General features: G+C 51.6%; 1 protein-coding gene across 23 annotated transcripts in view; it reads right to left on the bottom strand.

Moving 5' to 3' along the window:
- Positions 1 to 17,726, bottom strand: part of EPS15L1 (epidermal growth factor receptor pathway substrate 15 like 1) — a 103,327-nt gene that overhangs the window by 49,032 nt on the left and 36,569 nt on the right. For all 23 annotated transcript variants that reach the window (XM_082381303.1, XM_082381314.1, XM_082381319.1 and 20 more), the window contains 6 exons: positions 15,240 to 15,299; positions 11,041 to 11,274; positions 6,779 to 6,936; positions 3,926 to 4,082; positions 3,595 to 3,680; positions 586 to 658 (listed from right to left, as the gene is read on the bottom strand). In XM_082381303.1, the coding sequence (XP_082237429.1) occupies positions 586 to 658; positions 3,595 to 3,680; positions 3,926 to 4,082; positions 6,779 to 6,936; positions 11,041 to 11,274; positions 15,240 to 15,299 (768 nt within the window). The remainder of the gene's footprint in view (positions 1 to 585; positions 659 to 3,594; positions 3,681 to 3,925; positions 4,083 to 6,778; positions 6,937 to 11,040; positions 11,275 to 15,239; positions 15,300 to 17,726) is intronic.

Genomic DNA, 17,726 nt, shown 5'->3' with positions numbered 1-17,726 from the left:
CCCAGCAGTCAGACCCCCAGTGTCACCACCACCCACAAGGAGACTCTCCAAGCAGGACTGTCCTGAGAACAGGTTAGAGGTCACTGTCTGAACCTCAAAACTTCAGGCTGAGTGAAAGAAACCAGACACAAAAAGCCAAATGTTGTATGATTCCCTTTATATGAAATGTCCAGAACAGACAAACCCATAGAGACAGAAAGTGGATTCGTGGCTGTCAGGGGCTGGGAGGGGGAAATGGGGAGAGACGGCTAATGAGGACGGGGTCTCCTTTTGGGGTGATGGAGATGTTCTGGAACTAGACAGAGGTGGTGGTTAAGCAACACACTGATCACGCTAAACACCACTGAACTGTACACTTTAGAATAGATTTTATGTTACATGAATTGTATATCTCAATTTTTAAAAAATCCACTGTTTATGGTATAGGAAACTAAAAAAAAAAAATCACTTGGAAGCCCCCAAAAGCTCAAGTTTCCAATGAGTGCATCGGTGCCCCCCTTTGCCCTGCTCCACCATCACTGCTGGGAACTCCCCGCACTGCGTTTGACACAAGGTTGATCCCACCAAAACCAGCCACGTGCTTACCTGTACTTCATTGGTTTTCTGTCTGATTGCCTCTTCCTTTTCTCTAATGTCTTGTTCCAGTGAGTATTTCTCTCTGTGTTTAAAAATAGTTCATGAAAGCACAGATAGAGTGAATGAGTTGACCATTCCCCCAATATCCCAACTTCTCAAGACCCAATCCCATCCATCCCACAGAAACCCACCCGGGCTGACCCCACTCAGTGGGGGCAGAAGTATAGGAACGCCCCCAGTGACCATCTGCCCTACCTGACCTCCTCCCCTACAAGTGTGGGTCGAACCTGTGGATGCCATGAGGCTTTTGCCCCCAACATGGCCGTGCAAGCCTTTTAAAGCAAAGAATGTCAAAGCAATGCCCAGGGTGAGAAGGGCTGGACGTGCCCCTGCTGACTTTGAAGATGGAGGGGTCACGGGAGAGGAGGCACCGGGCAGCCTCTCAGAGCAGAATGAGCCCCTGGCCACACAGCACGGAAAGCAGACCCCAGACCCCCAGTTTTGAGGTACTCGATTCAGATCCCCACCTACTTGGACAACACCTTGAATTCGACCTTGTGAGGCCCTGAGCAAGAAGCCCAGTCAAGCCCATCTGGACTCCTGGTCTACAGAGCTGTGCGCTAATAAATTTGTGCTGTTTTAAGCCATTCCATACACAGCAAGAGAAAATGAATACATTCTCTAAATCCTATGTGCACTCGCTCATGAATGGTGAGCAACAACTGCTCAGAAGACTGAGTGCTGAAGACACGAGGACACACGGAGAGAGGCCCTGCCTTCACGGAGCTCACAGGCCAGTGAGAGAGACAGGCGACAAATCAACACACAAAGGCACACAACCTAAGTACCACGAAGGGAAATCCAATGGGATAAGGAAAGGGGGTGTGCAGTGTCCTGCATAGGACGACCAGGGAAGGGCAATGAGAACATGGCCTATGAATAGACTATATGATGGAAAAACATTCTAGGCGATGGGAACAGGAAGGCATAGCTCGGCTGGGGGAGCCACGGTGAGGAGTTTGGAGTGATGCAAAGTTGGGTGAGGAGTCCAGAGGGCTGGCAGCAAGACGCGGCAGTGCGGGTCTCTGGGCCTGGCAGCTGCCCCCAGCTACTCCCTCACAGGAGGCTGTGGCTGGCCGCTGTGCACACCAGGGCTTGGTGGGGCCCTGCCTGTCTCCTCAGCTGCAAACAGCTCCCCCGGGGCAGCAACCAGCCTTGCTCTCCTCCTTAGAGACTGAATGTTTGTGCCCCCCACAAATTCATATGTTGAAACCCTAACCCCCCAATGTGATGGTTTTTGGAGGTGGGGCCTTTGGGGGATGATTAGGTCACGAGGGTGGAGCCTGCAGGAATGGGATTAATGCCCTTACGAGAGACCCCAGAGACCTCCTTGCCCCTCCGCCCTCTGAGAACATGGCGAGAAGACGCTGTCTATGAACCAGGAGATGGGCCCCATCAGACACTGGATCTGCCTGCACCTCTATCTCGACTTCCAGCCTCCACGATGGGGGTAAGTATGGGCCTGTTGTTCAAGCCCCCCAGTCTGTGAGAGTTTGTTACAGCAGCCTGAAGGGGCTGCCTCGGCATCAGAAATCTCATGTGGCCAACACAGCCTGCCTCCCCTGCTGGGAACCCAGCCCTGCTCGACAGTAAGGCCCCTCTGGGACACTGGGCCAGACATGGAGCCGCGAGCATCTGCATGTTCGTTTCCACGAGTCTAAGAACTACCTAACGATACAACGTGCTCTTTACATCCAACCCATTACGAGTGAGTCACGTCAAGGGGAGAGGCGTGTTTCGCCACACCGCCAAGCAACAGGCCTGAAGGTCACTCTCAAAGCCACCCAGGCCTGGCTCCCTGCACACTCTTGCTCTGCACACGCTTGCCTCTCGCCCTCACAGGGAAACGCTCCAGGCTGCCAGAGGCTGCACAGCTGTGAAGAGGCAGCCCTGGCCTGACTGGGACACCACTGTCCCTTCCAAGACCCCAACCCTTGCATTACAGGGTCCCCTCCCTCCTCTACCTGCAGTTCTGATTAACAGGCCCACCCAGGCTCTAAGACACTGGCCCTCCATCCTCACAGACCCTCTCAGCCTTGCCAGGCTGCACGTGCTGATCTCTGGTTTGGAAATACAGCCCCAGGGAGCCGGTGACAGAATGGGAGCCATCCTCTGGGCTGAGCATGAAGCAGAGGGTCTGGCTTCAGCAGGCGGCCAAGGCTGAGGCTTCGTGGCCAGCCAGCCACCCACCTAACCAGTCTCACATGACATCTGACCTGCCTTTGCTTCTCAGGGCTCTGCTCCACTAAGGACACAAACTACACCACCCAAGGGGCATCCAGCTGTGAGTGGGATCCAGCTCGCTCTGCCAAAGTAATGTTGTTTTCATTTTCGGTCAAGAAACAGTCCTTCTCCCGTGGAGGGCTGGGTGCCTTTGGCCCTTCTGCTTGTTGCACCCCACCCCCCAGCCCTCTTCCCAGAATTAACTGGTAAGAGGATGGTGTTCTGTAGAAGATCACAGGGGCATAGAGGAAGTAGATGTATTCTTTTATGCCAGACTCTGAGAGTACAGACACCCCATCCAAAGCCCTCGTTTACAGGTGGGGAAACCAAATCAGTGGGCGCTGGGAGTGAAGACAGAAACCTGGACACAAGGCCTGAGACTCAGAGTTGACCTGTTGCTCCTAAGCAGCAGTGTCACTACCTGAGACTCAGTCACTGTATGTGTTCAGAAATTACAAGGCCTTCCTGAGGCGGAGGGGCGGGGGGGGCCCTGCAGCTGCCTAGCAACAATGTGTCTGAGACCCCACAGCCCACACCGGCTCCCACTGAGGATGTCAGTACTCGAGCTCATTAACTCAATTCAGGAACTCAGGAGCATCTGTGTCCTTTCATTTCTGCCGAACAAACTCGTGATGGTCAACTCGCCACGTGGTTCACAAGCCTCTGCTACTTCCGATAACAACCTGGGATGTAGATTTGGTTGGAATCTGAAGGGAAGGAGACGCTTTAACATACCTTTGTAACTGGGCGATCTCTTGACTGATATCATCAAGTTCCTTCACACCAGTAAACTCCCCCGATCCAAGAGAACTTGAACTGTCCTGCAATCAAATTCAGACAAAGAATTACAAATTGGCTAGCTGCCCGCACCGCACAGGATGGGCTAGTAGGTCTTAGAATAAGGGATAAAATCATCTGTCTCCAGCCCCCAACCTGCGAACCATCTGGGCAGCCCAGACACACCCCGAGTGGCCCTAGCGAAGGCTGGGCAGGCTGCCAGCGCCACCTGGTGGCGGGGTGAGGGAAGCGACGCAAACACGATAGGGATGGGCCAGCGGCTACTCACCGGGATGGGAGTGCCTCTCTCTGAAGGTGGGACCATGTCCGGCGAGAGGACTTGAGGGGGGTCGATGCCTTTACTGACCTTCTGCTGAATGAAATACATAGCTAACGCGAATTGGTCTTTGCTTAACTTCCCCGTTTGCCTCGTATCGGCCAGGGCCCTGGGAGAAATGTGGGGATGCTAATTACACATCACAAACACCAGAATCGGCTCCAAGTACACGGAACCCACACTTCTAAAAAATGGACAATGAAAACGATAAAAACAACGGGCCACAGCTGCAGCTCCTTTTCTACTGAACATCCCCCTCCTGGGGAGCAGTCCCAACCCCTCCACCAGCGCGTCGGGGCAGGAGGGGGCTCTTCTCCCAGTTGGAGAACCGCCAAGCCCCACCCACGGGCCGAGGAGCCGGTCCCTTGGGAAGCCCTGTTAGCAGCCAGGAGACACGCAGCTGGCTTCCGATGGTGTGCAGGCAGTGGATGTGATTCACATTCCTGTGTAAGTGGAAGCTGGAGCCGAGTGCACACACTCAGACCCTCAGCTGGTTCCTGCAGCCTCGGGTTATCTGAATGGCCTGGGCCGCTGGTCTTCAATGGGGATGACAAGCAGCATTTGGGGTTGTCATGAGGGGACGGGGCCTGGAAAGCCAGGCATGGCTACACAGGGGACAGTCTCTCGCTGCTAAGGTGACCCCGCCCTCGTGGCCTTCTGGTGTCCTGGCACATGGGCAAGGCAGTGTGGAAGCTCTGCCACACCCGTGGTCACCGAGAGCCGGCCGTACGGGAAGGGAAGCCTCATGCAGCAAGGACAAGGCCTCCACATCTGTGAAAAATGTCATCCCTTCACTCTGTCCACTCAACACGCAGACTCCTTCCCACTGCACGTAGTTACTGAGAGAGTAGTGAAACCATGTCCTGATGCAGAGCGAAGAAGAGCCGGGAACGTGTAACAGACTCAGGCCCAGACACTGTGAGCGAACAGGGCTGGTGGAGATCCCTCTAAATGTCTCTACTCAAGGCTGGTTTTAAAATGTCTTTGTTCTTGTCACAGTTCAAGGGCGGGGTGTGATAATTTCGAACTCCAACTATTTCTCCTGATTCTGCTGGCGAGGGCCAGTCCTGCTGCACACCCAGCCCACGGCAGCTCTCGGGCTGCGGTCCCATCTCTCCGGCCCGTCCCTGCTCCCTGGTCTCTGAAGGAGCGGGGGCCCCCAGGCCCACATGCAGGGGTACTCTGTCCACGTCCACCCAGGGCAGCATTACTGTGCTTATTCTTTTTTTTTTTTTTTAATTTATTTATTTATTTATATTTATTTCTGGCTGTGTTGGGTCTTTGTTTCTGTGCGAGGGCATTCTCTAGTTGCAGCAAGTGGGGGCCACTCTTCATCGCAGTGCGCAGGCCTCTCACTATCGCGGCCTCTCTTGTTGCGGAGCACAGGCTCCAGACGCACAGGCTCAGTAGTTGTGGCTCACGGGCCCAGTTGCTCCATGGCATGTGGGATCTTCCCAGACCAGGGCTCGAACCCGTGTCCCCTGCATTGGCAGGTGGATTCCCAACCACTGCACCACCAGGGAAGCCCTACTGTGCTTATTCTGACACCACGCTGAGTGGCACGGGGCCGGGCACTGTGGGGGACAGGCCTACGTCCTCGTTTTGTCCCTTCAATCCTTCTTGGCTTGTTATCTCCACTTTGGATATGCTCCCACACCCGGCCACCTGCAAACAAACCTAGACTGTCCTTTCACTGTCCCAGTGGTTATTCTAGAGCTCACTCTTTCTGTCCTTGCCTTTTTTTCCCTGTATGCAACGCCTTCTGCGTGTTTTCCTTTTAATCCAAGCGTATTTGTGATTTCATTGTGTCATTTACGTATTGTCATGTCACTTACAGGTTGAGATACATGTTATAAATTACTGTACCTTATGATCGGGGTATAATTTGAATTCGTGCACGTGCATTTCAGGGTGATAAAGGGGGCACTGGATCTGAAGGGCCTGATAGAGACTGCCCCTGACTCGTCACAAGGGGCTAGGCTTCCCACAGTCTTTTGCTGACTGACTAGGTGTCGTGTGCTTCTTGAGAAGGGACAGCCTGTTTTCTCCAGCGGGGCCTCACCTTGCAACGTGGCTATCTCTGAATTACTGTTAAGGATGGTTATTTCCCCAAGTCACAGTGAATTTCACAGCTCTCTTTGGAGGGGTTCACCCCTCCAGAATTACACGGAAATTCTCTTCTTACAACTCCCAAGTGAAGCCCTCTAAAGTGGGAGGGCTTTCTCCCCTGAGAAAGCTAGGAAGCAACTTTCACCACTGGCTAGTTACAAAAGGAGCCTTCCCGGTGCCATGAAGATTGCTCCGCCGGCCCTGGAGGAAAGTGGGGGTGAAGACCAGCCCTGAGGTGCAGACCAGTCTCACCCTCTGCCACCAGCCGTGTCACTGACCTTCACGGGGCAGGGCCTCTAGGAGAGATGGCCACAGCCCTGATGCCCAGGGTGGCCCTGCCGGAGCCTCTGGGGCCCTTACTGCACCCTCCCACCAGAGGGGGGTGGGGCCGAGCACCTGCACCCTCACTGGCTGGGCTGAAGGCTGCATAACCACTAGCAAGAACTTGCCCCAGGGCTCTCTGGAGGGACAAAACAGGAGACCTTGCTGCTGGAGGAGGGTCAACTGACATGCACGGAATGCAGGACGCAGGTCTGCACACTCAGCCCTGACTACCGCTCCCTCCTGACCTGCTCACCCGCTCCGGCCCTTCAGGCAGCACAAGTCTCACTCAACATGTGAGCCACCCACAGCCGTTACTTTCACACAGCGAGACCCCCTGTACTTAGGAAGAGACGTCCATCTATCTGCTCTTACCATATGTGCGCTAGAAGGTTCTGGGTGAGGCCCGAGTGCATGAAGATCTCCTTCACCTCCTGGCCGCTCACATAGCCGTCCAGGTCCAGGTCGGTCTTCAGGAATATCTCGTCAAATCGCATCTTGTCTGCCACTGGCACCACCCAGTTTACTGTTGGCTGAAACGGTTTTTCAGAAGTTAATCCTCAAGCTTTTTATCACCTGCGAATACACACTATTAAAGTGTTTTCATGCTCATTTTAGCAGAAAACCCTCCACGAGCCGAGAGGGCAGACAGGATCCCTGTTCTGTAAGAGGGGAAACTGAGGCTCAGAGAGGTTAATGCTGACTCCGTCAGTCTCACCCAGTGGCCAGTCTGCGTCTCTTTCCATCCCATCACAGTGCCCTGAAATCTTTGTACTGAGAGGGATGTAAAGACCCAGCAGGTCCTTCTACCAACAGCCCTTCCATCCCCGCTGCCTGGGACACGAAGGAAAGCCTTCCACGATGGAAAGTGATCCCCTTCCAGGAGGGGGCTTCAAGTGTACCAGAGAGGACCCTCCTGACCACTCATTTTGGAAGGACTGTCTCCCGAGAACCGGCCCAGCACCGATGCCAGCCTTCCTGGCCTTCTGTCCTCCACCTGCAGACCTTCTTTGCAGCGGCAGGGGCATTCTCAATGCCCACAGTTCCAGGATTCTGTACTCCATCCTTCTCTGACCCTGACCCCACTCCCCGCCACACAGCAGACCCCCTGTGAGGTGTCAGTACACACAAGGCTCTGACAGGCAGTAAGTGAGGCTGATGTGAAAACTGCACCTGCATGACAGGCGGGCACTCAGGGCCCTGTGGTGCTGGTGGGGGAGCCCGGGCCTCTGAGGAGCACGCCCACCACCTGTGAGCGCCCCACATTCACAAGGACCCTGCTGTGGCAGACGAAGCTGAGAGCCCAGCGAGCTGCTGTGATTTCAGTGCATTGGGGCTCGGCCACCTCGTGCACCTGTGACCTCTTAACACCACCTGCTCCAGTTCTACTTAAGAAAAGCAAATGCCAGGGTCTGCCAGGGCCAGAGCACCTCCAACTCAGAGGCATCCAGGCCCCTTGGGCACTTGGTGGCAGGCCTCTTCAATTGCTTATTCTGGGTGTGTCACCTCTGACCTTTGGGGCTCCCATCACAGCACGTTTCACAGCGTCTCTGCCCCTTTTTGTAGAGATGTTTCCTTTCATCTGCTTTTCTGACCAGGTCTCTCTTATCATCTAAATCAGTGGGATCCTGATGTGAGCACCAGGAATCCAGAAAGCAATTTTGGGAAGAAAGGGACAACACATTACCCAGGGTTTGGGGTAGGGAGTAGAATGATTTAGGACAGCAAGGATTTATCAAAAAAAAATTCATCAGAATTTACGGACCAGATTCAAATTGCAAAGGCTCAGGCAGCGAGAACTGAGATAGCGTTTTACCTGCTGCATTACAGGAATTTTCTAAGCCACCTCGGGTCTGTCATTGAACAGTTCAGAGGAGACGTAAAGATGCACATAAAGGAGTTTTAATGAAGAGGCTTGCTGTCTTTAAGTCAAGAGCCTGGAACGAGCTCATACGCTGACACTGAGATGCCCACAGAAGAAGGAGCAATGGGCAGACAAGCTGAGCTGAGGCGGGATTGGTTTCTGGGTCCCATGGGCCCCAACAGATCATGCCTCTGGGATGATGAGGGTCCAGACATTCGTTGCGCAAACACAATGAACTTGCTGCCTCATTTCTGGGGGTCTCAGGGTATGTCAACAGCAAGAATCCAATGCCTACTTGGCTAAAAATCCAACACTGGACAACCTCCCCCTTGGAGCTGGGTCTCCTGGAAAGGGCTGGGTTTAAGGTCAGCTTAGCAGCTGCAGGTCTCCAGTCAAAGGGAACAGACCCTTGTGGCTGGAAGGGGCTTCCCCTCACATATGGCCATGAGAGCTGGACTGGGCGGCCCTCTGGGGGCCCCAGGTAGGGTGCTGCTGCCCTGGGGATGAGGAAAGTGGGGGAGGGGAAAGCATGGAACTTGTGGGTCCACAGAAATGCCCGTTCTCATGTCTGCGATTCCACCAGCCGCCTCTCTTTCCACGGGGACACAGACACGCCCATCTGTGACCCCCAGCAGTGGCCACTAGCACAACTGGTCTAGTCAGGGGGGTCAGCAGCATGCTCCTGGCATCTGGGGAGAGCTGCCAGATCACCAGGGGGTGGTATTATGAGGCTGGCTGGCCTGCACCCAACAACAACTTCAGCCCCGCCTGCTTCCTTGTCAGTAAAACATACCCCATCTAGCCTAACCTACGGTACTTAAGAGCTTTCAGCAAGAATTCTGCAGACTCAAGGTGTTGGGTCTTGAAAAACAGCAGCCCATGTAGGTCTAAGTAGCTGGCCTCAGCCCCGCTTCTCCGACTCCATCTCACCATCCCCTGGCTCACCCTGCCTCAGCCTTTTCCCTGTTTCAAGGACACACGGAGCGTTTCCACTTCAGAGCCTTGCCATGCACTAGTCCTCAGATGGCTTCTTATCATTCAGGTGTTAGCTCAGATGTCACCGCAGCAGCGGTAGCCTGCCAGCTGGCCCCACCTGCGGGAGCACGCCCCCCTCCTCACCCCGACACTTCCAGGCCAGGCCCTGCTCTGCTTTCTCACGACTGGTGGACCTTCCTTAGTTTACCAATTTGCTTATCGTCTGTCTCCCCACAGAGGGCAGGGGCCCATCGCACAGTCACTGCAGCACCCCCAGGAAGTGCCGGGCACGGCTGGTGAGCTGGTAAAGGTGCCCGGGCTGGGCCATCTGGGGCTGGGCTCCTTCACAGAGAGCCGCATACAACTCACCAACCGGAGGCCACGCCTCTCCAACTGGCCAGAGCGGTGAGGGGAGTTGTGTTAGCCCCTATGACCAAGCCTCATCGACCCTCTCTGATCTCTTTTTTTTACTCTAAGATATGATAAGCTCCTTGAAAATGAGCCTTGCAAGTCGAATATTTAACTTTAAAATTATGTCACTATCAAGAGAAGTCACTCTCATTATGCCTTTCTCGTTTTCATTTTTATCATATTGAAAACTTGCATGGGGTGCTGGCTGGCCTTCTTGGCACAACTCATTGCTTTGCCTTTGAAACAAATGAGGCAGAAAGCAAAGCATGATTCCAGATGTAACTCATGTCCTTGCACGTTTCAGACAATCTCCAAGGCGCCCTTTTATAAAGAGCCCATTATGATGCTGCCTTTGCCAGAACAAGAAACGTCTTTTTTGACATATAAGGTACTGCCACATGGAGAGCTGGAGCCCCCTCCTGTCTTCCTAACACGAGATGGATACCTCCCTTAATTACCTGATTACTCAACGTATTTTTAATGAGCATCAGAGTACCAGAGATCCTTCTAGATGCTGAGATTATAACCAAGAACGAACTCTGCTCTCATGAAGCTAATGGCGGGGGGTTGGGGGGGATCTGGACAGATGATACATCATTAACCGCATAACAGGCCAGCTGTGGGAAATCTAGAAGAGAGCAGGTAGAGGGTGGCTGGTCCGGGGTGTGGTCACACCACGCTCCCCAGATGAGGTGCCCCATGAGCAGAGGCCTCATGATGCCAGGTGCCTCAGTATGCAATCAGGGGACGCGCCCTCCCAGCAGAGGGTCTGCCTGAGGCAGGAGGGGCAGAGGGGTGAGTAGTGCTGGGTGTGCTTGGGGAAAGGTGGTATTTATATGTAAGTGAGTGAGAAACTTAATTCTGAATCCCTGTTGCTATGGTCTGAATGTTTCTGTCCCCCCCTCCCCTCAATTCATATGCTGGAAGTCCTAAGCCCCATTGTGATGGTATTAGGAAGTGGGGCCTTTGGGAGGTGATTAGGTCGTGAGGACAGAGCCCTCACGAATGGGATTAGTGCCCTTATAAAAGGGACCCCAGAGAGCTTCCATGGCCCTTCCGCCATGTGAGGACCCAGCAAGAGGACGGCCACCTGTGAACCAGGAATTGCCCCACCAAACACCGAATCTGTCGGCACCTCGATCTTGGACTCCCAGCTTCCAGAACTGTGAGAAATAAATATCTGTTGTTTAGAAGCCACCCAGTCTACGGCATTGTTACAGCAGCCAGAGAGGACTAAGACACCTATTGTAAAGATTTAATTTAATGACAGACTTTACCCTTCTTGGGTCACAAACTACTTGCTGCTGAGAAACATCTTGCTGGGACTCTGCACAGCAGTGCAAACAGCTGCTCGGAGACGTGGCCACGCATGCAGGGGGCACCGTACCTGTGTTTGCTTGATACTGTGCTTGGGAGACAGGCTTCCAGTGCTGTTCAGGCTGCTGACGCTGCCGTGGGAAGGCGTGGAGCGGAGGCTGTCTTTCGGTGGGGGGCTGGCAGGCAGGACGGGCACAGCTCCCGGGAACACCGTCTTCTTCCTCTTGGACGGTGGGATGAGGGATGGGGGCAGGGCGGAGGGCACAGGCTCCTTCTCGAGGGCTCGGTACACCAAGTGCATGGCCTGTGAGCACAAAAGAGAACGGCGTTCAGGTGGCGAGGCCTGGGGCCAGGGTGGGCAGAGGGCAGCTCTTTCAGGGGCTGCAGTGATGTGATGAAGACTGCTCTTTTTGAGGTTGCTTCCAAACGGAACACAGTAAAAATAAACCTTTCTGATGAGCTACACCGCCAATGCATAATTTTCTAAGACGTATGTTTAATCATGCGAGACTGAAATGAGTACAAAAGGAATCCAATCATGCCAGACTCCACACATGTCCCTTCGCCACACAGCAAGGCCACTGTTTCCAGGGCTGACGACTTTCAAAGTACTGGAACGTGGAAGTCTACAGACTCACCATGATAGTACACCTTAAACCTATACAGTGCTGTCTGTCAATTACATCTCAAGAAAACTGGAAGGGGAAAAAAGACACACCATGAGAGCTGCCTGTACTTCAAGATATTCAGGAGACAGAAAACTACCCAAAAGGGTGTGTGTGCTGAGAATGGACAGGTGGCTCTCCTGCTCGAGGTAGGCAGGGGAAAATAAACTTTGTCTAAAACAAGGATTGAAAAGTCTGTTTTAAAAAGTAACAAAACAAAACCAAAATTACAACCGCCCCCCCACTTCAAACTAGTCTTTAAGTTGCTACCAACAGATCATTAACACAGGTAAAAATTTACAGTCACTTAAAAACTGTACTAAATGCCAAACTCAGCTAGCGATGAAAAGAAACACAAAATGACACAACTCTAAGATCCACTTATAAAAGAACATAAATCTTGGCTGAAATGATGAGAAATGATAAAAACAAAACAAAAGTAGAAATTCAGGGCTCATGAGGCTGTGAGGAGAGAGGCGTGTTCCTGGGTTCACTCCAAGCCAATCACCCCGTTCCTGGGGACCACCCCAAAGGCAGTTCAATGATACTAACTAACACCTGAAGTCAAGTGTCATCAAAAGAAATATAAAAACAAATAATGAGGGGCTTGGGGGAGGGGGGATGGGGAGTTAGTGTTTCATGGGGACGGAGGTTTAGTTTTGCAAGGTAAAAAGAGTTCTGGGGATGGATGATGGTGATGGTTGCACAACCATGTGAATGTATTAATACCACTGAACCGTACACTTAAAAATGGTTATGATGGGACTTCCCCAGTGGTCCAGTGGTTAAGACTCCATGCTTCCAATGCAGGGGGCCGGGATTCAATCCCTGGTCAGGGAATTAGATCCCACATGCCGCAACTAAAAGGATCCCACATGACACAACGAAGATCCCACATGCGGCAGTGAAGATCCCACGTGCCGCAACTAAGACCCGGTGCAACCGAATAAATAAATAAATATTTTAAAAACTAATTAAATAAAAATGGTTATGATGGTAAATTTTGTTATGCGTATTTTACCACAATAAAAAAAATAATAATGGACAGCTAGTGAAAAGAACAGGATGATGGAGAAACATGGAAAATGCTCAAAGTAAAAAGGGCAAAACAGAGTCGATGTGTGGGGGAAAAAAACACAACTGAGTACTATGGGGTGTAAGGGATTATGAGTGGAATTGTAAGAGAAATTTATAATTTCCTTGGCAAATGGTTTAAATTTAACCTAGAAGTTTAAAATCTCAAAGGCTTTACACCATAGTATAGTAAGATAATAAGCTTCCATTCATTTGTATATTGTAAAATCACATTTTAAAGACATTTAAAATTCCTAAAACAGAAGATGTATCTTAGGGACATTGATATAGTTCATCGTTTTCTATTACTTAGGAATTCCCAGCTTTTTTTTTTTTTTTTTTGGCTTGAACTTAATTACTATTTATTAGAGCATTGTCTTTAACTACAAGGAGCTACTTTATTCTACTTTGAGATTTAACAGAATGAGATGAGTGAATAAATCTCATGAGCAGAAGAGAAAGATCAAAGATGTGAGTAAGGAGAGGGGAAGGGAGAAAGAAAAAGAGGGACAGAATGACATGGGCCCAGGGTGGGGAGGTGAGAGCCAGGCAAAGTCAGTGCAGCAGGCAGCTGGGAGAGGTGAATGGGGAGCTACAGGGGTGTGGAGGGAGGGCAGCTGAATGGGAAGGCAGCCCATAGGACACAATAGCCCCAATCCTCACATAGATCTAGCACTGCTGCTAAAAGGAGAAGAGGGTGGGAGTGTCAGGGCTCTGGCACGAACAGAAGCAGACGTGGAAGTAGATGGCAGGCTGCTAGGGCACCTGATGGGCATGTCTACACATACACCTACTTCCAGCTCTGTCTGCTGAGAAGGCCTGGAAGCAGTGGCATCCCAGGGGCACTGAGCACCCCAGTGCCCAGATCCTGGTTTCTAATACCATTCTCCACTATAAGGAACTGGAGGTCCCTGGAAAAATGGCTGATGATGGAGCTGAGAGAGGGGATGTACAGGAAGAGCCAGGAAAATCCTATCATGCCAAAAGTAAGCAAGTGCTCAAGAATGATATGATGTGACCAAATGACAAAGGAGTCAGCTGGGAGGAACTCCCACTGGGCAAAATAAATCATGCCAGTGAAGGATTATAAACCATAGAACAGAGAACAGAGGACACATGCATAAGTCCACTCTGATATGAACAAGTTCCTTACAGTAGAAGGTCAGCTAGAAAATGTGCAAGGAATGACAGAATTAGAAAATCATCATCTGGCAACTACCAGAAACCTGACTGATTCAGGTGAGACTCCCGGGAGGATGCAATAACTAGCGGGTGAGAGTGGTAGGGGTAACAGGGTATTCAGTCTCCACGTGTCTCTCATGAAAGATGGAGCACGAAGGAAAAGAGAGAATCCTGAAGCCTCCACCCCGACCTTGATCAAGGTCAGGTCAAGGTTGACATCAAGGTAGTAAGACATGTAATAAGACATCACATGTCCTATCGATGTCATGTGCCCTTGGGAGAACAAGCATCACCTCGGTGGGGACCTGCCACACAAAAGCGCATGGCCTGGATCATCATCAGGAAACAGCAGACAACCCCACACCAAGGGAGACGCTACAAACCACTGGCCTTAAACATGCCCACATGGGGCTTCCCTGGTGGCGCAGTGGTTGAGAATCTGCCTGCCAATGCAGGGGACACGGATTCGAGCCCTGGTCTGGGAAGATCCCACATGCCGCGGAGCAACTGGGCCCGTGAGCCACAACTACTGAGCCTGCGCGTCTGGAGCCTGTGCTCCGCAACAAGAGAGGCCACGACAGTGAGAGGCCCGCGCACCGCAATGAAGAGTGGCCCCCACTTGCCGCAACTAGAGAAAGCCCTCGCACAGAAACGAAGACCCAACACAGCCATAAATAAATAAATAAATAAATAAATAAATAAACGCAAAGTTAAAAAAAAAAAAAAATGCCCACATGGCCATGAGACACAAAGACAGATGCAGGAGCTGATCTAGATTATAAGGACATGAGGCTGTAGTCTTTCACTATAAAGGACATTTTGGGAACAACTGGCAAAATGTGAATACTATCCTTAGATTAGATAATAGATTAATATAATAATAGATATAGTAATATATAACATACATGACATAACCTATCATAATAGATACTGTAATAAATTAGACAATGTTAATTTCCTGATTTTGAATTGGACAGCAGTTATATAAGAGAATTCTCTGGTTTGGGGATATAGACACTGAAGTATTTCAGGATGAAAAGGCCCATGTCTGAAACTTACTTCAAAATGGTTCAAAGGGAAAATTAATTGTGTATACATATCCATGTATACATTCATATGCAAATGAGAGAGAAGGAGAGAGGGAAGGGGAGAGAAAGAGAAGGATAAAACAATGTAGTAAAACAGCAACACTGGGGAATCTAAGTGAAGATTCAAAAGAATTCTCTGTCAAATTACACCCAAATTATGTCAAAATAAACATTTAAAAAATTAAACAAGAAACCCCCACATGAGCTGCCTATTTCCTTCCTCAGCAGAGTGGGAAAAGAGAGTCACAGCAGGGGCCTACCACAGCAAACTCATCTCTGTCCAGGTGCCCATCCTTGTCGATGTCACTGAGGTCCCAGACCTGCAAGGGAAGAGAGCAGCAAGGCTTAGTGGGGGGCGGTACCGAGGGTTACTGCTGGGAGGAAGGGCCTGTGTGGCAGCACGCATGCCCACCAGAACTCAGATTTTGACTGCACACCAGGGTTAAGACAAGGCAATCAAAATGCATCTAAGAACCAGTCTGTAGGTTCTCTGAAAAACCATCATCCAATGAAGTACTGTCAATTCCAAGATCCTTTCCACCATATTAACATTCATTTTCTCTAACAAATGATCATGATTGTAATCACGTCCACCCTGATTTTTAGATTCTTTGGTTTTGGTGCAGGTGTTGCTCTGAACACAAGCCCACCTTCCCGCCCCCACTGACTGACACACACACACAGACACACACACATCTAGCCCCTGCCCCCATTCACGGCAGGGCCACAGGAATGCATTTGAGTAGGTCTGTGGGATCTTGTCTCCTCTCCCCTATCAGTGGATGGTGAGAAAGATGCCACAAAATATGCCAGGCCGACCTAGCATCCTGAAAGACAAGGCAGGCATGGATCAAAGGCTGTGTGCTGGGTTTTCTAAAGTACAACCAAGGCACTAGCTTCCTGACCCAAGTCAGCCCTCCAGGACCAGCGACCTGTCTGACTTGGACAGTGCTGCACGTGGCACCAGTGCCCAGAGCCAGGCAGAAGCCCAGGGTCCATCCGTGATGCTACATATGCTGGTACCCGCCCCCCAATCAATCACTAGGATCTTCAGCCCAGGGATGTTTCTCACATGTGGACCCTCCTCTTCACCCCCTGCTGCTGTGCCCTTGGCTTGGGCCTCTCTAACACTCCACAGAGGCCAGAGCTTCCAGCTGGCCTCCCTGCCTCCAGTCCTGTACCCAGGGTAACCTAGGACCTGCTCTAGAATGCACTCTCACCCCACCTCACCCTGCTGACGGCATCCCGCCCCTGTGCACATGGAGACCACTGTGCCCTCAGCTGGTCCCTCAACCCCAGCCCAGTCTCCTGGGACTCCACCTTGATCTCCAGGGACTTCTAACTGTTCACAGTCCCCTCAAGCATATGGATGCCCTTTTAAAGGTGTCTGGCACTGGGCTGAGTGTTTTATGTCTTTGGTCTCAATTTAAGAAGCAGAAGCTCAGAAGAGTAATGTTCCCAAAAATACGGCACATACAGGCCTTCCTGACTCCACAGTCCTGCCCTGCCGCAGCACCACTGATATTTGGGGCCAGATCATCTCTGTGGTGGGACATCCTGTGCATTATAGGATACTGAGAAGCAACCATGGCCTCAACCTACCTGATATCAGTAACACCCAACCCAGGTGGGACAACCAAAAACGTCTCCAGATACTGCTCAACATTCCCCGGGGTAGAACTGCCTGGTGAGAATATCAGCCGTACTCAGCGTGCCAGGCTGCCTCTGCTCATGCTGTCTTGTGCCCGGCCTTCTCAATCTGTCGTCTGCCACCCGTTCCTTCCCTCTAAAGGCTATAACCCAGGGGCACCTACTCTAGGCAGCCTTCCCTGCCTGCCCTGTACCCCTCTGCTCAGGCGGGTCAGGAACCTCCCCCTCTACCACTGTCCCCAGCAAGCAGAACCGTGATTATCAGGGAGGCAATGGTTGGGGGGGTGGGGTGAGGAGCACCAGGGAAGAGCGCAGGCTCTGGGGACCACCAGGACCTCATTCCCTTCTCCGTGCAACCCTGAGCGACTAACCAGCGACTCTGAAGGACCCCCATTTCCTCACATGGAAAACGGAAGTGACACCATCCATAACAAAGTAGTTGCAAGTACTTGGTGACTTCATTCCTGCAAAGCGCTAGAAAAGGATCTAGCACATACTAAGCCCTCAATAAATATTAAGACCTTAACTATTACTTACTTATTTGATCTCCTGGACTGTATTTAATTTCATCCTCATCTTCCCAGTGCTCAGTACAAAGCTGGCCCAGAGCAGACTCCGAAAAATGCTTCTGAATGACTAAATGGATGCATAATGCGTGGGTGCAGGGATGCACAGGTGAATGAGTGTGCGCACAGATGCAAGGACGGATGCCTGAGTGCACTGATGCATGCATGCACGACGGATGGGTGCGTGGACATGGATGCATGCATGGGTGTGGACGCACGCATGCATGGATGGGTGCGTGGACGTGGATGCATGCATGGGTGTGGACGCACGTATGCATGGATGGGGGCGTGGATGTGGATCCATGCATGGGTGTGGACACACGCATGCACGACGGATGGGTGCATGGACATGGATGCATGCACGGGTGTGGACGCACGCATGCATGGATGGGTGCATGTGTGGGTTGATGCAGGGAGGGAGGGAGAGAAGGAGAGAGGAGTAGATGAGAAGTGACCCCTGTGGACAAGACCTGGAGCCAAGGTAGAAGATCTGCAGAACCCACCCTTCCTAGCCGTAGCTCCCTTTCTAAT

Source organism: Balaenoptera borealis (assembly GCF_965194805.1).
Source record: "Balaenoptera borealis genome assembly, chromosome: 2".
Classification (NCBI taxonomy): Eukaryota; Metazoa; Chordata; class Mammalia; order Artiodactyla; family Balaenopteridae; genus Balaenoptera; species Balaenoptera borealis.
Note: the sequence above shows the minus strand (reverse complement) of the source record. Positions and strands in the feature narration are given on the sequence as shown.